Source organism: Hippocampus comes, unplaced genomic scaffold, assembly GCF_001891065.2.
Source record: "Hippocampus comes isolate QL1 unplaced genomic scaffold, H_comes_QL1_v1.1 scaffold130, whole genome shotgun sequence".
Taxonomy (NCBI): Eukaryota; Metazoa; Chordata; class Actinopteri; order Syngnathiformes; family Syngnathidae; genus Hippocampus; species Hippocampus comes.
The window spans coordinates 1028933-1055650 of NW_017842057.1; the positions used below are offsets into that span (position 1 = coordinate 1028933).

The following is a 26718-nucleotide window of genomic DNA, read 5'->3' on the forward strand; positions in this document are numbered from 1 at the left end:
AATATTTGCCCTGAGGATGCTGATGGAGAAGTACAGGGAAGGTAGGAAGGAGCTGCACTGTGTATTTGTAGATTTAGAGAAGGCTTATGACAGGGTGCCAAGAGAGGAATTGTGGTTCTGTATGAGGAAGTCAGGGGTTGCAGAGAAGTACGTTAGGTTGGTTCAGGACATGTATGAGAATAGTACAACAGTGGTGAGGTGTGCAGTTGGACGGACAGAAGACTTCAAGGTGGAGGTAGGACTGCATCAAGGATCGGCCCTGAGCCCCTTCTTGTTTGCTATGGTGATGGATAGATTGACAGATGAGGTCAGACAGGAGTCGCCCTGGACCATGATGTTTGCAGATGACATTGTGATCTTTAGTGAGAGTAGGCAGCTGCTACAAGAAAACCTAGAAAGGTGGAGGTCTGCACTGGAGAGAGGAGGAATGAAGGTCAGTCGTAGTAAGACAGAGTACATGTGCATAAATGAAAGGGAGACCAGTGGAACGGTGAGTTTACAGGGAGCAGAGGTGTCGAAGATACAGGAATTTAAGTACCTAGGATCAACAGTTGAGAGCAGCGGAGATTGTGGAAGGGAAGTGAAGACTAGCGTGCAGGCAGGATGGAACAGCTGGAGAAAAGTGTCAGGAGTGATTTGTGATAGAAGGGTGTCAGCTAAGGTAAAGGGAAAAGTTTACAGAACAGTTGTGAGACCGGCCATGATGTACGGTCTCGAGACACTAGCAATTGGCAAAAGACAGGAGGCAGAGTTAGAGGTGGCTGAGTTAAAGATGCTGAGATTCTCCTTAGGAGTGACAAGGATGGACAGGATCAGAAATGAGGTCATCAGAGGGACAACTCAGACAGGAAAGTTTGGAGAAAAAGTGAGAGAGGCCAGACTGAGATGGTTTGGACATGTACAGAGGAGGGACAGGGGATACATTGGTAGGAAAATGTTAGAGATGGAGCTACCAGGTAGGAGACAGAGAGGAAGGCCAAAGAGGAGATTCATGGATGCCGTGAGGGAAGACATGCAGGTAGTTGGAGTCAGAGTAGAGGATGCAGAGAACAGGGAAAGATGGAAATTAATGACTCGCTGTGGCAACCCCTGAAAAAGGGACAAGCCGAAAGGAGAAGAAGAAGAAGAAGTGCTTACAAGATCATGATCAGTCGATTTGAACAAGTATGAGAACAAATAGTTAAAAAGGACAAAAGAGGATCAATAGGTAAAGTACACATTACATGCTATGAACAAAACACGGTTTAACACATTTCAATTGTAGCTGATTTTATAGCGCTGAACTTTACATTTTTATTTTGAATACATAACTTTCCCTTTAATTTTTGCCTAATTTTATATCACCATTTGCTTGCTGTGATATATCGGTTGAGCTCTTCAAACTTTTGTTGACTGTTCTTCTGTGGGCACTTCACAGTACGGAGGCAAAACGGCAACATAAAGCATGATGGGAAAGTCTCCGTACCAACGATTACCGCTGCTGTCAAAAAGTTAGCGTCACTTGACTAAATAGTGCACCAGAAGTGTTGTGAAGGTTTCACAATAAGAGCGCTATGAACGTTAACTGCCTTAATCTTGTTGGTTAAACCGTGTTTTGGTCATCCATGACACACTAATAAGTAAAATTATGTATCTTCATTAAAACGAGAAAGAAAGTGGACCAGTCTGAGCCCCAAAAGTCCAGGGCTGAAAATAAGTCCCACTCCTGCCCTGCAAATAACCGGCAGTCCTCTGTTATCCAGGAAGTAGCTTTCTCACTAATGAACAGATGGGTCGGTATCCTTTTGTTTTACTAGAATCAACAACACAAAACATTTTCCTTTTTCTTTCCTTTGCAAATTCAGTCATGCATTGATATTTTCTCTATGAGAATGCCACATTTTATGAGCGAAATCAAAACAAGCCTGATTATTTTATTAATAAAATATGTTAATGTCGAATCACATCAAACAGCAATTTTTATTGTGTCACATAGACGTGGTTGAGTCCCCTGATATGACACGTCAGTTTAGTAAAGAAGAAATGACCATTGTAGCCTCCTATGTGGGAAAGAAGTCCACTTTAAATTCAACTCTAAGAACCGGGTTGAGTCCTCTGATATGACACGTGAGTTTAGTCAGTTTAGTAAAGAAGAAAGGACCAAGACAGCCTCATCTGTGGGAAAGAAGTCCACTTTAAGGTAAACTCCAAGAACCGGAAAACACTGATGGTACGAGCGCTTACTATATTATTAATTGTCGTTGTTGTTTTTAAATTAGAAGCTATTATAACTAGTGGTCCGACCTGCCAAAACATTATAGCCTAACTCCACGCACAATCTAAATTTATCGAATATAAGATCTGTTTGAAGATATCTTGAGTTACAAATATCATACTATTAAAATGTTTATTTCTTTAAAAAGTGGTTGTGGTTTGTGCACAACCGTTCTGCACGATACTGAGATGTCTTCAAATTTTCCTTGCGCCATCTAGCTACATGAGAGTCCGTATTATGTATTTGTTTTGGAATGCTGAACGTTGTCACTGACAATACGGTGTTTTAAATCTCTTGAACCTGCAATTCAAAACCAATTTTATTCATTGGCACACAAATATTTTTACAGTATTATTAAATTATTTCTTATTATTAATGCCCTTTCATGAAAATATCTATGTAAACCTCATAATGAATTGAGCCCCCTCCTTCTTCGACCGTGTTTTCCGACGAGTGGAAGCCAAGGTACAGTATCCAGTAATTGCATGTTTAGGCGCAACGCTATCGCCATCTTCTGGTCAGTTTAAGAAACGTTGTCGGCGACGACTTCCGGTAATCCTAATGAAATGTACAGAGCGATTTGTTTTCGAAAAAAAGTTAAAGTCAAACTGTTTGGACTTCTCTGGATAAGAAACAAAATAAGCTAAATTTCAATTTAGTTTCCAATTCACAAGGAAAATTGAAAACCTGTAATCAGTTGATTATCAATTTCTCAAGGTACAGGAATGTCCACTAACCAAACAAGACACGGAACTGTTTATAATGCACTGCAGTTCACCAACCACTCTGAACCACAAGCATGCATTGATGAACGTTTTGTCAAATATCCATCTATGTGTTGCCATTACATTTCAAAAGGAATAATTTTTCACACAACTCTGGCAATGGTCTCACATACGACAGATGCTGTTTTTAAATTGTAGTGCATTTTCACATTAAATTTCAATGGCTCATTTGAAACTACCCATTGAAAAATTGAGTCAGGAAAGCATTTTATCAAATCACAAATGTTAAGTTATTCTCCAGTGTATTATGCCATATATACTATTTTCCAAGTATTTCAGGAACACAATCACCTGGTGACCATAGGCTGACTACCATTTCCGAATCCTTTAGATTTAAAATGTACTCATTAACCCGGTATGACATACAGCAATTGCATGTATGCTACAAATCTAGACATCTTGTTTCAGGATCAGGGCACTGCTTACCTAACTTTGGATGCACGATACTGATACTGCATCATTACCAAACGTTTTTTTCTGGTATTGATGCATTTTACATGTCACAATATAATTTTTATTGCAACCACACTTTATGGATAGCGTGGGCCAACAAGAGTGATCTAAATTCAATCATTTCAACAAAGAGGGTGGGGGGAAATAATTTGGGAGAATGAAGGACCTTTATTAACAGTAGACAGAACACTGAAAACTGGAACAGACTTTGAGCAGTAGGAACTGGAAATTGAGCTTTTAACAGAAAGGCAGATGGAGGGGGGAAAAAGAATTAGGCCATCTCCTCTTCTTCATCCTCTCCAAATTCTTCCTCTTCGGCAGTAGCATCCTGATACTGCTGGTATTCTGACACCAGGTCATTCATGTTGCTCTCTGCCTCTGTGAACTCCATCTCATCCATGCCCTCGCCCGTGTACCAGTGGAGGAAAGCCTTGCGCCTGAACATGGCTGTAAATTGCTCAGAGATGCGCTTGAACAGCTCTTGGATGGCTGTGCTGTTGCCAATAAAGGTGGCAGCCATCTTGAGACCACGAGGAGGAATGTCACACACAGCGGTCTTGACGTTGTTGGGGATCCATTCAACAAAGTAGCTGCTGTTCTTGTTCTGCACATTGAGCATCTGCTCATCCACCTCCTTCATGGACATGCGGCCACGGAAGATGGCGGCCACAGTGAGGTAGCGCCCGTGGCGTGGGTCGCAGGCAGCCATCATGTTTTTGGCATCAAACATCTGCTGGGTGAGCTCGGGAACAGTGAGGGACCTGTATTGCTGGCTGCCTCTGCTTGTGAGGGGGGCAAAGCCTGGCATGAAGAAGTGCAAACGGGGGAAGGGCACCATGTTGACAGCCAGTTTGCGCAGGTCGGCGTTGAGCTGTCCAGGGAACCTGAGGCAGGTAGTGACGCCGCTCATGGTAGCCGAGACCAGGTGGTTGAGGTCGCCGTAAGAAGGAGTGGTGAGCTTGAGTGTGCGGAAGCAGATATCGTACAGCGCTTCATTGTCGATGCAGTAGGTCTCATCTGTGTTCTCTACTAGCTGGTGGACAGACAGCGTAGCGTTGTATGGCTCAACCACTGTGTCGGATACTTTTGGAGAAGGCACCACACTGAAGGTGTTCATGATGCGGTCTGGGTACTCTTCACGGATTTTGCTGATGAGCAGAGTGCCCATTCCGGAGCCGGTACCACCACCCAAAGAGTGTGTGAGCTGGAAGCCCTGGAGGCAGTCACAGCTTTCAGCCTCCTTTCTCACTACATCCAAAACGGAGTCCACCAGCTCTGCACCCTCTGTGTAATGACCCTTAGCCCAATTGTTACCAGCACCACTCTGGCCTGTAAGGGAGGGTGGGGGAGGGACATTGAGCTTCACACAAATGACCAACTCCCATAGCAATTACCAGAAAACACATTTAGCATTAAACAATTCTTACCGAACACAAAGTTGTCTGGTCTGAAGACCTGACCAAAAGGCCCGGACCTCACAGAGTCCATTGTGCCTGGCTCCAGGTCTACCAGTACAGCACGGGGAACATATTTTCCACCTAGGACAACAGTTGACATTTAGCGGCCTAAAAATAATGCATTACAATTAAATGTGGTATTACCTGAAGCTTCATTGTAGTAGACATTGATCCTGTCTAGCTGCAGGTCACTGTCACCATGGTAAGTACCAGTTGGGTCAATGCCATGCTCATCACTGATCACCTCCCAGAACTAAAAAAAGCAGAAGGTAAACTAACTGTTAATGGCACATATCGTCCAACAAAACAAACTTCTAGTTGAACAATTTGGACTACTTCAAATAATCGAGAAAAAGTTAAATTTATAAAATTGAAAATAGATGAGCACTTTCAAATCCCGCCATCGAGTATGAGACGCGGGCGCGCCTTGAGCCCTTATTGGCCGAGACCCCATTTTGAAAAGGGCCCCTTACGTCATCAACCGCCGGTCCAGCCCACTTTAGCAAATGCCGGGCTCAGCCCGCGACGCAATGCGGTCTAGGCCTCATCGAGTTTCAAGAACAAATGCAAGCAAATACTCATTTTTTCAAGCGCAAAATTATAAATCTACCGGACGTTCAATCGCATTCACCGATTAAAAATGTTTTGTGTGTAATACAGACATGAAATCCATGCGACCCCCCCCCCACATTGTACAGTCAAAGTGTGTTTAATTGTCCTCGAAAACATTAATTTTAGTACTGTGATTCATTTATTTGATGCTCCAACGCCAACATTAAAATTAGACTATTCAACGCAACTTGGAAAAAAAAGTTTTTCGAGGGAAAGAGAAAAAAAATTAAACCGTCGAAATATAACCTGATTGAATAATTGAGTAGTTTCAAACGCGTGACATATTAGATGATAACCACAGTTACCGTTATACAGAAATATCCTTAAGTAGGACACGTTGATAATCCTAGGGTGTGGTTTCACCAACAGGCACAAAGCAATGACTACAGCAGGAAAAAGCGGCTAAAATGGCTCTTGAAAAATGAATTTCAAGCCTTCAACAAAGGTAAATGCTCACTAACCTTAGCACCAATCTGGTTTCCACACTGGCCTGCCTGAAGATGCACAATTTCCCTCATTTTCTCAAATTTAGTAACGACGTAACTTTGACGTTCTTTGGCTTGCTGGATGGAAGTGCGCGTACAATGGCGGAACACTCTTCTTTATAAGAAGACTATGGCCCGCCCTTTAGTCCGCTAGTCAATGAATGATTGGACAATCCTGAAGAAAATCTTGAGGGACAAAACAAGCAACCAATGGAAATTAATTTGGACTTTACGCCATTGGTCAGATCCCTGACCAACATTCGATTCCAGCGTGTTTAAACGGCCTCCGTGGAGAAATCAGGCGACCTCATCCATGATGAGATGGCAGAAATGAAAGAGAACGGAAAAGACACATTATATATATTTATCTTTTAAGTGTCGACTGTCTCAGTCTGCTTGATAATGTAACATTTAACAAAGAATTTCATTTAAATAACTTCAGGAACAAACCAATTTAGAAACAGCTGCCCCAAATACAACACCTCTGGAGGAAAGAATATTTAACAGCACTTTAGTGAAACAATGTCACTGTCCAGATTTCATTTTCAATTGTTAGATTATTTGCGAGAACATGTGGCTTTTACTTTTGTTACTCATGTTGCTATGGGCATGTTTCCAAAGACTGGGGGGATGGGAGAACAATTCTCTCAGGTTGTTGTCGCCATGACGATGAATCTTTCCACACTGGGATGGAAGAAGTCTCGGCATTAAAAGAGCATTATAAGCTTTCCATACACCTTACAGCATTTAGAACAGCATTTATGCATTCCATGCATTTTCAGTGGCTGAGCAATTGTGACATATTGACTGAAAATAACTCAGATTGGCACAGTACATATTCATACTGGACTGTATAAATATTCAAACATTTATATTTCAGTCAGTGTGAGGGTGTTTGTTTCACCAACACTGCATGGTATATAGGTCACACTCCTCTTTTCTGCTGTCTCTCGTGACACACAATGACCTCTGTTTGCTACATGACAATGTCACAGAGAGTTTCAGCAAATGTAACTTATTTGTGAGTTGTTATTATTAATGAAGAATAATTCATAATTTCCTATTTTCAAGATTGCAAATTTTGTATGATGAAAGTCACCGTTTGAGATACACAAGAGCCACAGTTTTCTGCACTGAAAGCAGTGACCTCATACTGCTGCTAAAAGTTAGTAAATATTCACGATGGTGTAGCAGGGAGAAATAATAGACCATGAGATTGCATCTTTTTAAAAGTTGCACACACAAATATAGGCACATTAAGTGATTTTTGACGTTTGACTTTTCACAAAGCCTGGGGCATCACAAGCTGCACTTCATTGACTTGGTTGGTCGGATTGTCTAATTAAACCCGATTAGATTAACTATTAACAGGCTGAACCTTTTTAGAGTATGAGCTTCTCGACAATTCAGTTCTCAACACAGCAATGACACGAATCAGTGTGTTCAATAATGAAATACTGTTGGATATAATACATTTATATTATTGGAACTACTTCTACGAGTTACCAAACCATTACAAATAGTCAATGTTTTTCAGTCTTTTTACAGTACAAGCTACATAACAGCAGCAACTAAACACCACATTCAGAACTGTGATTAACAGTTAGGGATTTTTCTTTTAAGTTTTTTTGTTGTATGTGCATATATGGATCTGACCTTTGACCCCAACTGTTTAAAGCAATTTTGATCTGATATACTGTATTCAAATTCTGTACCATTCTTGAAAGTTGAAAATAGTACTCAGAAGAGTAGGCCTAAAAACAAAGCATGTTATATTCTGACCTTGAATGAACAACTGCAGGATGAAGCGCATCAATCCGCATCCTGTCAGAAGAGAATATGTCGCTACAATGCTATGTTGAACTCGAGGTAGGCTACTTTGTATGACTCAACATTTGTCACAGGACTGCAGCATTCAGCACTCAATTACCCAGCAGTCAGATCAATACTTGAGAGGAAACAGATGCCCTTCCAGCTGGTGTGGACATACCCTGAATTGATCCTGTACGCAGGCAGTAATGTGCTTTATTCAAAAACGTGTAATTTTAATGTATCAAAACCAGAATTCAATTTGGTTTTCCATCCATCCATCCATCTTCCGATCCGCTTTATCCTCACAAGGGTCACGGCGGGTGCTGGAGGCTATCCTAGCTGTCTTCGGGCAGTAGGCGGGGGACACCCTGAACCGGTTGCCAGCCAATCGCAGGGCACACAGCGACGAACAACCATCCACACTGACACTCTCACCTAGGGACAATTTAGAGTATTTCTTTAATCTGCCATACATGTTTTTGGAATGTGGGAGGAAACCAGAGAACCCGGAGAAGACCCACACAGGCACGGGTAGAACATGCGAACTCCACACAGAGAGGCCGGAGCTGGAATAGAACCCTGCATTGTGAGGTTGACGCGCTAACCACTGGACGAACGGTCTGCCCCAATTTGGTTTTATTGTAGTCTAACAAAAATTTGCTCATTTGTTGCAATGCTGAGATTGGCTTTTTTCCTACTGATAATTCAGGAACCACTATTAGAACTGTACCCTACTTTAAAATGATTAGCAATATTTTTTCATTTAACAGTCACAGGTATAAACTGAAGCACATTTACAACACAGTACATAGGATATGAGTGGTCTACTATCATACAATGCGAAGAGAAATATTTGCCTACTCTGAACAGTGCACATCTACCATGCGACTCTTTCATTAGTTCAGCCATGAGCCAATCCCCCTGTTTTTTCCCCCCGTAGCCTTTTAAAGCAACCATGCTTAAAGCTGTGCTTTGCAAACTGAAAATCAGTTCACCTGCTAACCCAAGTTTTTTTTAATGTTTCTGGGACTGGACATCAGTGTTCAAATGAACCTTGAAGACATTAAGATGACTAAAGCCATAACAGATATGGAGAGAGTTTGAGCTGAGTGGGGAAGGGGAGCAAAGTAGTAGCAAGGTGAGCAAGTCATGATAAAATAGAGATTTTAAACAATTGTGATTATTACAGTTTTATAATAACTAGTGCACTATTTATTTTTCAAATTTTCATCAGAAATAACAAAACAGGCTGTCCTCAATACTACACGATACACTTCAAATCGTCCAGTGTTAAGAGTTTGGGGACAGTGTTAAAAACAGTTGCATTAAGTTAATTTAACACCAGAGGAGGGCATTCCATATGTTCGTCACTGACTGATGCCTGTTTTGCTGACGATTGACAAAAGACAAGAAAATGACTTTGTCTAAGCACTGACGGAAATGGGGTTTCGTCCGTCAATGTAACCGTCACTATTCGGGTCAAGTACTGACGAACTTCTCAATCCGTCACTGATGGACACCCGTTTTCCTGTCGTGTGTGTTCACGGGAGTTTATTAGATAGGAATATATTGACTATTGGGTGGCCCGGTGGTCCAGTGGTTAGCGCGTTGACCTCACAGTGCAGAGGTACCGGGTTCAACTCCAGCTTCAGCCTCCCTGTGTGGAGTTTGCATGTTCTCGCTGGGCCTGTATGGGTTTTCTCCCGGTACTCCGGTTTCCTCCCACATTACAAAAACATGCATGGCAGGCTGATTGAACACTCTAAATTGTCCCTAGGTGTGAGTGTGAAAAATTATTTGTCTACTTAAGTGTGCCTGTGTTCTGCGATTGGCTGGCAACCGGTTCAGGGTGTCCACCGCCTACTGCCCGACGACAGCTGGGATAGGGTCCAGCACGCCCCGCGACCCTTGTGAGGATAAAAGTGGATCAGAAAATGGATGGATGGATGTTTTAGTGGGTGATTTTAACATTCATGTTGACAATCTGATAGGTGGAAATGCTGAAAAACTCTTGAACCGCCTGGAAAATGTTGGGCTTTCTCAATATGTAATAGATTCTAGGCATAACAATGGGCAAATGATGGATATAATTATTTCCAAAGCTTTTAATATTTTGGAGTTGACTATACGTGTGAGAGTGAGTGCTCTTGCAAACAATAGGATCTCTGTGGGGACTGTGATGGCCAGCTGCAATTAGCTCAGAAGGCGGAACCAGATGACACCACATGCGAAAAGAACACGACTACAACCTTGGAGTGTAATATTTTATGCATGTGTACTTATTTGCATATAAACCTATACAGTTTTCGTTTTCCATTAATTGTCACCTGCTTAACAAACACTGCCAATTCTCCAAAATGTAACTTGTAAAAAATATCAATGTCTGTGGAATTGTCACACTTTTCCCCAATCTGGAAGACAAGGCCTCACCAATTTATGTGAGTAATGAGTTCCATTCCCCCCACAGAACTCCCCTAGGGACACGGTCGAATGCCTTCTCCAAGTCCACAAAGCACATGTAGACTGGTTGGTCGAACTTCCATGTACTCTCGAGTACCCAGCCAAGGGTGTGGAGCTGGTGCACTGTGCCACGGCCGGGACGAAAACTACTCTGCTCCTCCTGAATCTGAGACACGACTTCCCTGCGGACCCTCTGCTCCATCACCCCTGAATAGACCTTACCAGAGAGGCTGAAGAGTGTGATCCCTCTAACACGTCAATCATTTTTACATCTAAATGCTGACAATGTGGGATGGGAGCCGCACGACAGCAAATGTCGTGAAAGAAACGACTGAATTTTTGGGGTGTGCACTCAGGTGCCTCCGCCAAAGTCAAACTTTGCAAACATGAAAAAATACTGGATCTGTAGATTTTATATTACATGGCTGCTTCTTGGGCTGACAATGCTGCAGAAATTGGTTGAAATAGTTTTTGTTTAATCCTGCAACAAAAGAAAATCCATCCATCCATTTTCAGATCCGCTTGATCCTCACAAGGGTCGCGGGGGGTGCTGGAGCCTATCCCAGCCGTCTTCAGGCGGTGGGCGGGGGACACCCTGAAACGGTTGCCAGCCAATTGCAGGGCACACAGAGACGAACAACCATCCGTGCTCACACCCACACCTAGGGACAAGTGTTCAATCAGCCTGTCATGCATGTTTTTTTGAAATGTGGGAGGAAACCAGAGTGCCCGGAGAAAACCCACGCAGGCCCGGGGAGAACATGCAAACTCCACACAGGGAGGCCGCAGCTGGAATTGAACCCTGTACCTCCGCACTCTGAGGTCGATACGCTAACCACTCAACCGCCGGGCCGCCTCAAAAGAAAATCCAATATTCTCATACATGAACGCAACACATTGTGCAGTTCTTGCTATTACAAGTTTGGCTTTGATGACGTCTCTACTGTTGTTAATTTGAACATTGTATGGGAGCTGTGGGATTGGATGGGGACAGTTGTAGCGTAAACAGGTGTTGGAATGGAACAGCTGAGCTCATGTACAGTATGTTAGCAAAGAGAACTAGTGATTCACTTAGATCAAGTTACTGTTTCCAGAATTCAACAGCATTCAGCCAAGCCCACAGTTCCAAAGCTGCGCACGCGCACACACATGCACGCATGCACGCTCGCTCGCTCTCTCTCGCTCTGTGTCTCCTTTGGGTACACACAGCTCCCATCAAAGTAGGTCAGAATGTCAAAGCATTTGTGTTGAATAAAAGTTACACCTGAAACGACTCCATTGTAAAATAAGATTAAAAAAATAATGGTTCATGTGGGAAAGAAACCAGATGAAAAGACATGAGATGTGTTCACTAACACCCACAGAGTGTGCTCATTATTTTTTGTTTAGTTTCATTTACTTGTAATTTGAGTTAAGGTTTTGTGTGAGCATGTCAAGTCAGTTCAGGCCCCCCCCCTGTCTCTCTGTGTGACTGTGTACCTGGTACATGGCTGTGTTTCGTGTGGCCTCCATTTGCCTAATGCAGTGTAACCCACCTCCATCACATCGAGTTGATCACGTTGATTGTGGTCTGTGGAATGGAATGGAATGGCTATGCAAAGTTATTGGATATTGGCAAGGACTAAAACATTCTTATACTGTACACCAATCCCAAGCATCCCCAATCGCTGTTGGTTCTGGTCAACATATGAAAATGAAAAAATTGGGATGTTTTAAGCTTTAAGGAATTTTATACAGACCCTTAACACGAGGTCATGGCCATGAATCCATGGCACAATAGATCAACTCTGCAGTGCATAAGACAAATTGAGGTCACACCAAAAATTCACGTCCTCTCTGATGGAATACAGTATTAGCTAGCGTAATGTTACTGTGTCTCAAATCATGGTCTGCATCATCGTGTGGACCCAGCCTGTGCAGTCAAAGAGGCCACCCCTTCTGAAGCACTTGAGAAGCCATGTTAACCCTTGTCAAATGGGACACATTCCATGCTCGTTCACATCCATCTCCCCTTGTTTTAACAAAACAGAATGCAGAATGAAAGCTAAAGAATGAACACAAAAAGTGAAAATTCCAAAAAAGAGGTTTTAGCAAAAAAATACTTCATAACCAATTACTTGGTTTTGATGATAAACTGCTACCTAACAAAAAGGTTGGAATTTAATCTGCAGACGAGGGTGCTTCCTAAACCCGAGAGATGCTATAATTAGTTATACCATGCATCCATTTTCTGAACTGCTTTTTCTCACGAGGATCGCGGGCGTGGAGCCTATCTTAGCCATCTTCGGGCAACAGGTTGGGTGTACCTGATGGGCACACACAAAAAAAAAACATCACCATTCACACCAAGGGGCAATTAGTGTTCCTTTGACCTGCCATGCATGTTTTTGGAATGTAGGAGGAAACCAGTGTACCCGGAGAAAACCCACAGGGAGAACATGCAAACTCCACACAGGAAGGCCGGAGCCTGGACTCAAACCCATGACCTCTGCACTGTGAGGCGGACGTGCTAAACAGTCGCCACCGTGCCGGCCTCACAATGAAGTTATTTTATTTTCAGATTTTTTTTCTTATTGAAAAAGTTTTGTAGTTCATGGGAGATTACTGTTGTCACAACAGTGTTTTTTATTCTAAAATTCTTACTGACATGACAATGTAGATGGCCCCTCTATGCACCCTTGAGATCACTCTGGATGAGGTCTCATTGACAGATGGATTGCAGGAATTCAATCCATGGTAGCAATCCTCCGAAACCCTGTGCAGCTGAAAAAAAAATATATATATATTTGCAGTTTATTAAATGTACATTGCATAATTTTATTCATGCAAGATTTAATTGGTGATTGTCAAACTGCTATCTTTGCTAAATATTTTTTATTTCAAGAGGTCCATTTATTTTTGAACTATTGGGGATCAGATGACAGTTCATAGAGGATTGTTCTAAACATAAAAAGGAGAAAAATGTAAAAAACTAACACAGTCATTCAATGATTTACAAATGGGAAAAAAGACATTACCATGCAAAATATGTCAAGTCGCTCATGGTTTAGTGGTACACTCGCCGAACTTGTGTGGGATTGGTTCCCACTCTGTGTGGATCTAGGTGTGAATGGTTGGTTGTCTCTCCATGTGCCCTGCGACTGACCGGTGACCAGTTTCGGGTGTAGTCTACCTTACGCCTGAAGTCAGCTGGGATAAGCGCCAGCAACTCACCGCAACCCTGTTCAGGATACTCGGTGTTGAAAATGGATGGATGAAATATCTCAGAACAATCTGAACCTCTTTTTCCTCATGCGTGTCGTGGGTGTGCTGGAGCCTAACCCAGAGCTAGAGCAGAAGGCGGGCTACACCCTGAACTGGTTGCCAGCCAATTGAAGAGCAGACAGATAACAACCATCCTCAATCACTTCGAAGGACAACTCGTTCAATTGACCTACCGTGCATCTTTTTGAAATGTGGTGTGAAACCAAAGTACCCTTGGAAACCCACGCAGGCACATGGAGAACAAACAAACTCGAACATAGGAAGGCCAGAGTCTGGAATCAAACTCTGCACTGTGAGACGGAACGTGCTAAACAGTCGACCGCCATGCCGCCAATATAAAAAATTTAAATGGATATCAGAAGGACATACATGCCCCTGGTCAACATCTTGAATGTTGTTACACTAAAAAGTGCCACCAATGTAAACTAAATTTGATATACAGTAATGTCACTTGATAAAATACCGGTAAGTGCAAACATGCAATTGAATGCAAGAGTTTAAATTATTTATTTTTTTTAACTCATGTTACTAGTCATGTTTGTAGGCGTTACTAACATACTTAAGTATATTATACTTTAGTAGGTATGATGAAAACTGATGGTGCATTATTTTTTTAGATGGATTATTGGTACCAAGACACAAATCATTTCACATAATGAAATCCTTTCTGGAGTGTTGGAGTGCCCCTGGATGCCCTCGGAAGAGCTGGATGAAGTGACGAGGGAGATGGAAGTTAGGGTTTCCCTGTTTAAAATGCTGCCCCCGCAACCACACACCAAAAACGGACACACCAAAAACGGATGAATGGTTGCAATACAGTTCATTTTTTTAGCATGTGTTAACAAACTGACAGATGGTTAATAGTTGACTGGTTGCCAGTCAATCGCAAAGCACACACAGACAAAAGCAACCATTTTTTTGGTGCAGATATTCAATTCAAAATGTATATTATATATTACATTGAGACACTTAGTTGGGAGCACAGTGCTTAAACATTTGCCAATTACCATGAATAATACACTGGTTTCCAACTATTTTCTCCCCTGCAGTTCATGTGTAATCTATATCTCCGTAAGACCTTGCACAGGTAGTCCATTTGGAAGTAATTCAGCCAGTCACTGAACTACATACAAACACCAACTGCAGTGTAAAAGGGTCAGCATGTTGCCGATGAAGTCCATAATACATGCAGTCAGGAAGCAGGAACTCGGGATATCATGTTGCACAAAGTGATACTGTGCCATGATACTGGGGGAGGGTCGACTGCACCATCTACTCTTATTACTGTACTTGAAGTACAAAATGTCAGGCTACATATCTGTGTACATATATTCTTGGGTTGGATATACACTACATTGTCCAAGTGACACAATTTTTGAGCATTTGAGCAAGTTGCATTTTGAACGTTTAAAACTTCTTTGTGACAAGAAAATCTACTTCCGACCATTCCATCTGTTGGGTGCATGTCTTACTGAAGGTTTGCGACCTTGAATGAACCCTGACTAAAAATCTAAGTTCGGGCTGTGAACAAGCACTCGCAAACCTTTGCTGCTCAGTGAGATAAAGGCTCAACGGGTGTATCTCACCAAGTGGTGAAGGTTTGCAAATGTGTGCACACCTAGTGAATGTGATTTTTTTTTTTGTCACTGTTCGTTTAAGGTCGCAAACGGTCGCAAAGAGCTTCTCAATCCAATTTTTATGGTCGCAGTTCTTTCTCTACAAAAATTGATGGCTACAAAAAAAAAAACTGTTTACAACCATTAGAATTGTTTGGCAATGTGTGGAGAATGTTATTGCAACTGTTTGCAAAATTAAAAGAACCCGAAAAAAAAAAAGTTTGTGCACGCACACTGCAAATCTTCGCTGCACACTTGCAAATCTTCGCTGCTCAGTGAGATAGGAGGGAAAGACGTTTGACGAGATCGATGAGAAATGACATTCTGTTGCGAGCAATTGCAAAGTGGTGTGGGGATTTGTCCATGTTATGTTGAGTAAGTCATTTCTTTTTCAAGAAATGAGCCAAACCAACAGATAAAAACTGTAAAGTAGCGTGGCATTTCAGGTTTTCTGTTGATGCAATTGAAGTCTGTATTTGCTTTTTGAAACCAGGCGGGCATGGCTTACATAAATAGCAGCTTTTTTTCCTCCTGAATAGTGACCTCATAAAATTCTTGAATACAGTAGAATTATAGGAAGCTACCTTATCATTTGCCAAGACATGGGTGGGGCTGGTCATTTCGTTCATTGAAATCATTCAGTTAACATTATTAATAGTAATCATGTCGCCATATCTAGAATGAAATCAAGTGGTATATGTTACGTGTGTGGTTTTAAATGTGATGACAGACTCAAAAGTGATATCATAATTTGAATACTAATACAGCGTATCAAGTCCCTCCCCGCCTCCCTGCTCTTTGTGTCACTCAACCAAAAGGCAGATAACCAAGAAATGTGTTTTATATTCGTGGTTCCCAAACTTTTTTTTTGTGTCACGAACCAGTTGAGACAAGAACATGCTGTTCGCTGATCAGCAACCAATTTTTTTCATTGATTTTAAATTGCCAGTTTTAAAGCACTGGTACTGACAACAAAGATAATTATAGAGTTTTGTTAAACATATTTTCATTGCTTTCAAAAACCTTTCTTCAATAGTACAACAAATGTAGAATAATATATAATAACACAGTACTACTACTACTAAGAAACGGACCAATCAGGAATAATACATACGCCTTATAATGTAAACCTAATTTTTAAAAAGTTATGATCCTACATACGGCGTTAGCATCATTGCTACTTGAAAATGTGACACGATTCATTGCTGTTTCATCCGATCGCTGACTAAACTTCTTTTCCTTTCGGCTTTTCCCCAGTTGCCTCCATCTAACCCTCTTTTGTGCATCCTCTTCTCTCACACCAGCTACCTTCATGTCCTCTTTCACTACATCCATAAACCTCCTCTTTCGTCTTCCTCTCGGCCAGTCTGGCCTCTCTGACTTTCTCTCCAAAACCTCTAACATGAGTTGTCCCTCTGATGTACTCCTTCCTGATCCTATCCAATCTGGTCACTCCCAAAGAGAACCTCAAGATCTTCGTCTCTGCTACCTCCAGCTCTGCCTCCTGTCTTTTCTTCAGTGGCACTGTCTCCAGTCCAAGCAGCATGTCTGGTCTCACCGCAGTTTTATACACCCTTCCTTTCATCTTAGCTGAAACTCTTCTATCATACATCACACCTGACACTTTTCTCCAGCCGTTTCAGCCTTCCTGTACATGCTTCTTCACCTCTTTTCCACACTCTCCATTGTTCTGGACAGTTGACCCCAAGTACTTAAAATCCTCCACCTTCTTTATCTCTTCTCCCTGTAACCTCACTCTTGTACTTGGGTCCCTCTCATTCACACACATGTACTCCGTCTTGCTGCGACTGACCTTCATTCCTCTCCTTTCTAGGGCAAACCTCCACCTCTCTAGTTTCTCCTCCACCTGTTCCCTGCTTTCACGACAGATCACAATGCCATCTGCAAACATTATAGTCCATGGAGATTCCTGTCTAACCTCGTCTGTCAGCCTGCCCATCACCATAGCAAATAAGAAGTTGCTCACAGCTCACCCCTGGTGAAGTCCCACCTCCACCTTGAATTGCTCTGTCACACCTACAGCATACCTCACCACTGTCTTACAGTCATCATACATGTCCTGCACCGCTCTAACATACTTCTCTGTCACCCCAGACTTCCTCATACAATACCACATTTCTTCTCTGGGCACCCTGTCATACACTTTCTCCAGATCTACAAAGACACGATGCAGTTCCCTCTGACCTTCTCTGTACTTCTCTATCAACATCCCGAAAGCGAATACTGCATCTGTCGTACTCTTTCTTTTTTTTTTTTGGCACGAATCCACACTTCTGCTCACAAATACTCACTTCTGCTCTTAGTCTAGCTTCAACTACTCTTTCGCATAGTTTCATTTTATGGTTCATCAACTTTATTCCTCTGTAGTTACTAATTCCTCTGTATGTCAGGCTGGCTAACTCTGCTCCCATTTTCATGCTTTGCACTTGATCACTTGAGTGCTACTTAGTCAAATAATTCAACAGGTTTCTCGTCTTGTCTTGTTTCGACTACGTCCCCATACACATCAGCTTCCTGTCGCCGTGGCGATACCACCAGGGTAGGAACTTCTCTTGTCAAAATAGCTTCATCTTCGGAAGTCATGGCTGCCCATCTGCTGCGCGTTTAGATATACGTTTCGTCAATTTGTTACCTTTACTGTATTTGTACTGCTGGTTCTTAAATGTACTGGCGGAATTATGTGTATTTCAACTTGCAAACCAAGGTTATTCAGAAAAGTCTGGTAAAGTTAGCAAAAGCTTGGCACATTTGGATTTGTCGGTGCAATGATGTAAGAATAATACAAATGTAAATTGAGGGGTTCGTTGTTTTTAGTGGATAGCTCTCCTGTACGAACGGCAAAAGGAGAAATTGAATCCTTTGATGCAGTTTTATTGAGAAGAAAAAAAAAAACCCGTCTGCACGCAGGACGTTCGAGAGCACAACCCTTTCTGCTACGAAAACACTTCCTCTTTCCTTCAGCCAATCAGACGCTCTCAACATAAACATGTTTAAGAAATTATCAAAGAGAATATAATTTAGGTCACTTTAACATCAAAGACAATACTGTAAAGTTCGAACACAAAATGATAAAAATTAACAATTTAACAAAAGCTTACATAAAATAACACAGTAAACTACTAAAAATCGAACAATAACGACTAATAAATACGCCTTATATGTAAACATAAATTTTCGGTTATGATGCTACATATGGCGTTAGCATAATTGCCACTTGCAAATGTGGCTGATGAAAACATGACACGAATGATTGTTTCTTTCATCCGATGGCTGCCGGCTAGTTATTAGCAATTAAAGTGCTCATGTTTTCCGTGGTCAGGCTGTGCAAACTCTGCCTAACGTTTCATGCTTTCCACTTGATCGCTTGAGTGCTCCTTGGTCAAATAATTCAACAGGTTTCTCTTATTGTCTTGTTTTGACAACATCCTATGCACAACAACTTCCTGTCGCTGTGGAGATTACCACCAGGGGAGGAACGTCTCTTGTCGAAATAGCTTCATCTTCGGAAGTCATGGCTGATCATCAGCTGTGCGTTTAGATGTACGCTTCGTCAATTTGGAGTAAACGTTCTGTGTATTGCCTCTGCTTTAATTTATTGGCGGATTCTGTTTATTTCAACTTGCAAATCACTGTTATTCGGAATGAGTCCAGTAAAGTTAACAATGGTTTGGCAGATTCAGAGTTGTCGGTCCAACAAACGTAGTAACTACGCATCATTGAAACACAATGCTTCTGTCTAGCCACAGTGATGCGTCGCGTTGCCTGCCCCTCACCCCACCTTCCATCCTTCACCATGAAAAGTCTTTGAGATCTTTTGCATGTCTTTTAAACGTACTCCATTTTTTTTTCAGGCTCAAGCCATGCTCCCTTTTAAGGAGTATCGTCAGAGCCTGCCGTTTTTTCTCCTCTCTTGTTTTCCTTTGACACGTTATCAGGGCGCTAAACAGCGAACCGCCAGACTTCCTGTTTTGTCTCCCCCTGTTGGTCATTCTTTTAGTTTTTTCTCTCTGGACGGGTTGGAACTGGGAAAGTTACATTTTGTGTTTTACATACTTGGCCAATAAATCTGATTCTGATCCATTGAACAGTAAATGCAGCAAACAAAAAGCAGCCAAGTACATGTAATGAAAATAATGTCTTGGTATTGAGTTGAAGATAAGAAATTTGCCACATGTCCTGGTTAAGACATGGTACATTTACAGATTCTTCTTACTGGGCGGAGGTCACGCACCGCTGGTGCTCTCACTCGAGGCTCCAAAGCAGAGGTGGGAAAGGTGAGGTGGATCAAACAATTTTTGAAACAAAAGTAAGTGTACTCTACTTTTGTAATTAAAATATTGCACTGTCACTTTGTGCTGTATGGTTTTTCCAATTTTCTAGCATGTTATGATCAACACATAGTAAAAGAAATAAAGATCTCTAATATATTGAAGGTGCTTTTATTCTATTAGAGGGTGCTTCAGCAGCGCGGAAAATAGTCTAGATATGCCTATGACACTCAAGAAAAATTTGTTGACATTTTTGTTGAGTTCGGGCTGACATATAACTTTTGGGTGTGGAATCCAAAATAGATCTGTTTTTTTGAGCTATAGAATCCGTTTTCTTAAAAATATTAAACGTGCGCATGTAAATGAGATACTAAGATGTAATAGAATCTTTGTAAACGAACCCCCCCCCCCCCCAGCATGAAACAAAATAGAATGTACAACCGTATGCCCACGATTCCAAGATTAAGAGAAAACACAGCACTGTTCCATCCATCCATCCATTTTCTGATCTGCTTATCCTCACCAAGGTCACGGGGCATGCTGGAGCCTATCTCAGCTGTCTTCGGGCAGTAGGCGGGGGACATCCTTAACCCGTTGCCAGCCAGTCGCAGATAAGGTCTATTCAGAGGTCCTGGAGAGAAGGGTCTGTCAGGAAGTCAAGTCTCAGATTCAGGAGGAGCAGTGTGGTTTTCGTCCCGGCCGTGGAACAGTGGACCAGCTCTACACCGTTGGCAGGGTCCTCGTAGGTATGTGGGAACTCGCCCAACCAGTCTACATGTGCTTTGTGGACTTGGAGAAAGTGTTCAACATGTCCCTCAGGGAGTTCTATGGAGGGTGCTTTGGGTGTATGGGGTGCTGAACCCCCTGATGCGGGCTGTTCGGTCCCTATACCACCGATAACACAGTTTGGCTCGCGTTGCCGGCAGTGATTCTGAATCGTTTTCGAGTGAGGTTTGGACTCGGCCAAGGCTGCCCTTTGTCACTGATTCTGTTCATGAACTTTATGGACAGCATTTCGAGGCGCAGCCGAGGCGTTGAGGGGGCTCTTTGGTGGCCTCGGTATTGCATCTCTGCTTTTTACAGATGATGTAGTGCTGTTGGCTTCTTCAAGTCGGGATCTCCAACTCTCACTGGAGCAGCCAGCCGAGTGTGAAGCGGCCGGGATGAAAATCAGCACATCCAAATGTGAAGCAATGGTCCTCAGTCAGAAAAGGGTTGGAGTGCCCTCTTCGCTTCGGGGATGACACCTTTCCCCAAGTGGACGAGTTTTGGTATCATGAGTTCATGAGTGAGGGCAGGAGGGAGCGTGAGATTGACAGGTGGATTGGTGCAGCGTCTGCTGTGATGCAGAGTTTGCATCGGTCTGTCGTGGGGAAGAAGGAGCAGAGCCAAAAGGCAAAACTCTCAATTTACCAGTTAATCTACATTCCTACCCTCACCTATGAAAGAACGAGATCCTGGATACAAGTGGCCGAAATGAGTTTCCTCCGCAGGGAGACCGGGCTCTCCCTTAGAGATAAACTGAGAAGCTCGGTCATCCAGGAGGAGCTCACAGTGGAGCCGCTTCTCCTCCACGTTGAGAGGAGCCAGATGAGGTGGCTCAGGCATTTGATTAGCCTGCCTCCTGGATGCCTCCTTGGTCAGGTGTTCCGGGCATGTCCCACCAGCAGGAGGCCCCGGAGTTCCCTACCCCTGTCTAAGATTGATGATACCTGGTGACTGGTTCAAGACACACACACACACGCACGCACGCACGCACGCACGCACGCACGCACGCACGCACGCACGCACGCACACACCCACACATACACACACACACACACACACACACACACAGAGCACTATGAGTAGTAACACGACAAGGGGCTACTGTATTGTACTTATTTGTCACAAGAGTGCAACACAAATTATCAAATGAAAGATTTATCCATTTATTCTTTACAAATTTCAGTTTTTATCAGTTGATTAAGTATTTGGTTGTCTGACAATTGGTGGTTGAGATCAGGCAATGTTTTGACTTCTAACATGGCGGTGTGTCACGACACGGGCAAACTATTGCGTGTGTTGCTTGGTCATCTTGAGTACACTACACACTGTAAGAGCAGTAGAACACACATGGCAATATTTTTATTGTCACGTGTGGGGTCCCTCTCATTTATACAATTGGTTAAGATGTTCAATATCTGTACACCAGGCTTTTGATAGATTTGATTGTCCCTACCTAGAATATGTGAAACATTGAGGTGACTCGTAAGTCAGTCAATCCCCACTTGTGAACATGATATTAGAAAACATGACATAGAAACATAAGACAAAACATAGACTGATTATAATTTATACAAGGATTTATTCATTGAAAATATTTAATATGGTAACGAATTAAGTGTCTTATTTACTGCCCTGTTACAAAAGAGTTTGATGCCAGAATTCATACCACAGTATGAAACATATTATTCATACAATTAAACCACTAACATTGTGATATACAGCCAATAAACATGTTTCTAACAAAAACAGTGGTTGGTTCCCCATCCTCCAAAAAGTGTTTCAAAAATATTGGGAAAAAAATCCTTGAATCGTTGAGTCTGCAGTAGTCGAAACATGAAAACGGGGTGGCCCACTTTATCCAGTTTGTTCTAGCTGATTTATTTCTCGGACTCCAATGAGTAGACATACTGTAATTTTACTAATTATATTTTCAATACATGTTATGAACAAAAAACAAGTCTTTATACCAAGTTGTACAAGCATTAGGTTATAATCCCGATTGAGCTGACTTTATGTACAGCTGCAGTAGTGCAAGATGCGCCAGGTTTTTTAAAACGGTGTACAGGTGTTCCTTGGTTGCTCTTCTGCTCCACTGGGTGCTCCACTGGATTCTCCGCCATCTGTACAATGCAAATCCTTTATGCTGTAAAGGCGAGATTTTTTTGTACGGCACATTTGATGTACAAGACAATTCCAAGTGCTTCACATAAAACATTAAAAGCATTCCAGAAAGATTTTTCTCAATAAGACATTGCAAAAATCATCACAATGCTTTCAGCCCTGATTTAAATGAATTGACAGGAATTCAGGGCAAGGAGCATCATACCTAAATGCTGCTTCACTCGATTTGGGACAGGTTCTGGAAATACACTTTAGACCTGTCCCAGATGACCTGAGGAGTCTGGATGCTTCAGAAGGTACTCATAAATTTTGCATGTATTTTGGTCCAAGACCATTGAGAGATGTATTGACCAGCAGCATGATTTTAAAATCTATTCTTTGACTCACAGGAAGCCAGTGTGATGTGGTCCAGTTTTCTCGTGTTTATAAGGACTGGTGGCAGCATTTTGGATCAGCTGCAGCCACCTGATTGATGTTTTTTTAAAAGACCTACAAAGACACATCACCGTCATCAAGCCTGTTGGAAATAAAAGCATGAACAAGATTTTCTGTCTTCTTGAGACAGAAAACTCTTAATTTGAGCTATGTTTTTCAAGTGGCAATAGGCAGATTTGGTTATTGCTTTTAAATGATTGTTAAATTCAGGTCTGAGTCAATAATTACACCAAGATTTCTCGCTTTGGTTTGTAACTTTCAATGACCCAGAGACAAGGTAAGCGTCTTGTTTGGACTGAGCTGGAGGAATTTTTAGTCCATCCACTCATTGTTTTGATAAATACACTTAATGAAAGTCAGGGACTATAGTCATGCGATGACACTGAAATGTAAAGTTGCGTGTCATTTGCCTTATAATAATGAGATGATGTCATGCTACATAATCTGAGCAAAAGGTAGCATTAGCAGTAGATATTAAATAGAAGTGGTGTGGTTGAAATGCATAGGTGAACATTTTACAAAATTTTGATGGTCCGTCATTTGTCATTTCTGATAACCTCTGCTCCAACTTTGTTAAAATTAGCATGGGCTGTTGGTCTAAATAATACACAGTAATGATCAGATAGGGCCACAATAGTCACGACAAACTCCAAAATATTAAAACCTTTGGAAATAATTCTATCCAACATTTGCCCATTAATACACCTAGAATCTGTTACATATTGAGAAAGCCCAATATTTTCCAGGCGGTTCAAGAGTTCTTAATGTTGGAATAAATGTAATTCTGTTATCCCATATTTACTCTCCGTGTAACTTTAAAACCTGTTTCAAAGTGATACCTCGCAAATACCTCATAAACAATGGGGTAGGTTGATAATGGGAGACTTGTCGGACCGGGAGAGCTCAGGCTGCTCCTGTTCTAGCTTTTAAGATAATATCTTGTTGTTAAGTTAATGGCTTCTGATCAAATTAACTGTTGCTTGTGAGAAAATAACATCAACCCCAGGACACCATGTGAGGGACATCCCAAGCTGTGTTCGCGGCTCACCGACCTCCAGCAGAAGCCGTCTGATCACCTCAGGAATGAACTGTGTGTTCTCATTGAAACTCTCCTTTACTGAAACTGTTGTGGAATGTGAAAATACTCCCCACACCCATTAGAAGATCGTGTATCAGGGACATCCTTCCAATAAATGCAAGGAGACAAACGCGGTCTCTTCAGAGTTGCCCCGGAACCTGTAACGGTTTACATGGCAGAGCCAGCTGGAGAGCTGCCCCGATCCATCCATCCATTTTCCAACACGCTTTATCCTCACAAGGGTTACGGGGTGTGCTGGACAATTTTGAGTGTTCAGTCAGCCTGCAGTGCATGTTTATGACCCAGAGAAAATCCACGCAGGCACGGGGGGAACATGCAAACTCCACACAGGAAGGCCGGAGCTGGAATCAAACCCACGACCTCTGCACTGTGAGGTCCACGCGGTAACCACTGGACCCACCGGGCCGCCGCCCACTAAAACACCATAGTCAAAATCAGTGCACGCAATTGACAATAATTTGGCAAAGTCATTAAAAAAAAAATCTGTGTTGTACTTGAGAGGTTTACAAATGTTGCTCGATAAAAGAATTTGGACTGAAGAGCAACATTCAAAAGAATCAAACTTTCCTTTACATATTTTCTCGCGTTGGAGGTTGTTATTAAACAAAATGGCTAGCCCCCCTCATTTCTTATGTATTCTGGCTTCTTTCATGAAATTGAAGTTGGGATGGGTTGACTCAATAAAAACTGCTGTCTGTCCTGACTAAGTTTCAGTTAAAAGCATAAAAAGTAAAAAGCACAATAAATACTATTGAAGTAATTTAGTATTTAACCTAATGCGAAGTCCAATAAATTCAGTGATTCATAGTTGGGACAAAAAAAGTGCTTTTAATCAGCACGGTCTTAATGCTCAACTCAACTAACCAAACTTGTTTTTGTGGATAGGTGCAATTTATTATTATTTTTTTGCAATAAAATGCAACTGTAAAAGTCATTTTGGTCAATAATCTGAGTTACTCGTGCTTTTAATCAGCAAGGTCTATAATGCTCAACTCCACAAACCATACTTGTTTTTGTGGATAGGTGCATTTTTTTATTATTTTTTTGCAATAAAATGCAACTGTAAAAGTCATTTTGGTCAATAATCTGAGTTACTCATGAATTACCTCGTGGGAGGACATTTTCCCTGAAGTATTGGCTAATGCTGATGTTGCCTGCTGGTCGATACTGTCCAACAACAATAACCTTGTTGCCATCTGTGGCCATCCCCACTCCAAGTTCGGTGCTTGTTTTCCACACAAGCTGAGTAAAATGACCTGGAAGAAGAAAGGGTAGAAAGGTTTACAAAGTACACTTATACAATCTGGTAGGATACACTGTCAAGACTTTCTCTATAAAATAACAGTAAATTACTAGCAGCATGAATGCCAGTATTTTACTGTTATTTCACAATGCATCTACTGTCATTAATTTTATTGGTGTTGTGGTGATTTTACACTGCATCTAATGTTATTTATTTTAACGGTATACTACTGTATTTTGGATTACACTAAATGACAGTAGGGTAGCTGTGTTGTGTTTTTACAGTGCATGCCAAACATAGGACTCAGATAGAGCAGGATTCGAACAGCCAAACCTTCTGTCACAGGAGGACCCACTCTGCCACTTGAGCCACAACCGCTCTGTTGGTTGATGGGTCTTGTATTTTACTTAATATGTGTACCTTCTCTTGCTTAAACCTACATTACAAACGGTATGAACACATCCAGTAACATACCATACGATTCGGCTGTCTGTATCAACTGAAAAAAAGCATCCTGTATGGGTGTCGAACTCAAGGCCTGGGGGCCAGATCTGGCCCGCCACATCATTTTATGTGGCCCGCGAAAGCAAATCAAAGATGGCAACTTTCATGATGCTTGCTAAAATCTCGACCAACATTTCAAATCCTCATTTGTAATAAATAAGAGTGATACTATAAGCATTTTCTTGTTACCAAACTTCTCATTACAGTAACTTAAACAATAGGTGTATAAACCGTTATTGTTGACTTCTTTATTTGGTTTCACTCATAATGGCCCTCCAAGGAAAACGGTAACTAAAATGTGGCCCACAACTAAAATGAGTTTGACACCCCTGCGTTAAGGTGTACCTCCGACGGCCCATTTGGAGGCATTGATGGGGATTGATGACAACTGGTGTTCCCATTTTTGTGTCTACATTGGGTTGTAGTCGCTAAAACAAGGTACTGTGGTTAATTTTAATGCAGGGCAATTAACAAAGAAGTGGAATGTATTTGCTGTCGATCTCCAGTGTTTGAGAGACAATACTCTTTATACTGTTAAATTACAGTTTGTTATTCTTAACCAAGCATTCACTGTTAATTTACATGCAGATTAATATTTAATGGTATTTCACATAAAAAAATACAGTAAGATTATAACATCAGTAATTTACAGAAATCCATAGTTTTATGCTGTTAATTATCTACTGTTCTTGTGAACTGACAGATTCACATGCTATGGATGAATATTTTACGGTATTTTACAATCATTAAAAATCCAGTTTTATGCTGTTAATTATCTACTGTTCTTGTTAACTGACAGATTCACATGCTATGGATGAATATTTTACGGTATTTTACAATCATTATAAAAACAGTCATGAATTCACCATAAATTTCCATAAATTCATTAGCGTGTACAATTGGAAAAAGAAGTAAGAGGTACTGTTTGTCAAAAACTGACTCTACGAACATGATGATGCGCAGTAAGCAGATATTAAGAGTTTTTTTTTTGTTTCATTATTGTATACAGACACACACACACACACACACACACACACACACACACACATACACACACACAC

The 26718-nt window shown here is 41.7% G+C and overlaps 2 protein-coding genes and 1 long non-coding RNA gene across 6 annotated transcripts in view; 1 reads left to right on the plus strand and 2 right to left on the minus strand.

Annotated features, from left to right (window-relative positions):
* Nucleotides 1-3637: 3637 nt before the first annotated feature.
* Nucleotides 3638-6154, minus strand: LOC109510566 (tubulin beta-1 chain). Its single transcript, XM_019860953.1, has 4 exons — nucleotides 6023-6154; nucleotides 5094-5202; nucleotides 4920-5030; nucleotides 3638-4821 (listed from the first exon to the last, which is right to left on the minus strand). Exons 1-4 carry the CDS (start codon nucleotides 6077-6079, stop codon nucleotides 3764-3766), a joined length of 1335 nt encoding a protein of 444 aa, XP_019716512.1. The 5' UTR covers nucleotides 6080-6154; the 3' UTR covers nucleotides 3638-3763.
* Nucleotides 6155-22116: 15962 nt separating this feature from the next.
* Nucleotides 22117-26718, minus strand: part of LOC109510596 (Golgi-associated plant pathogenesis-related protein 1-like) — a 6699-nt gene continuing 2097 nt past the window's right edge. For 2 of the 4 annotated variants that reach the window (XM_019861009.1, XM_019861008.1), the window contains exons 5-6: nucleotides 25017-25166; nucleotides 22117-22375 (exon numbers count right to left, since the gene is read on the minus strand). In XM_019861009.1, the coding sequence (XP_019716568.1) occupies nucleotides 22305-22375; nucleotides 25017-25166 (221 nt within the window). In that variant the 3' untranslated portion in view covers nucleotides 22117-22304. Of the gene's footprint in view, nucleotides 22399-25016; nucleotides 25167-26718 lie in introns of all 4 variants that reach the window. The other 2 variants (XM_019861010.1, XM_019861011.1) reach the window with 2 other exon arrangements.
* On the plus strand, nucleotides 24237-24941 carry LOC109510597 (uncharacterized). The gene is made up of 2 exons (XR_002167158.1): nucleotides 24237-24750; nucleotides 24888-24941. It is a non-coding gene; the product is annotated as an uncharacterized LOC109510597 (long non-coding RNA).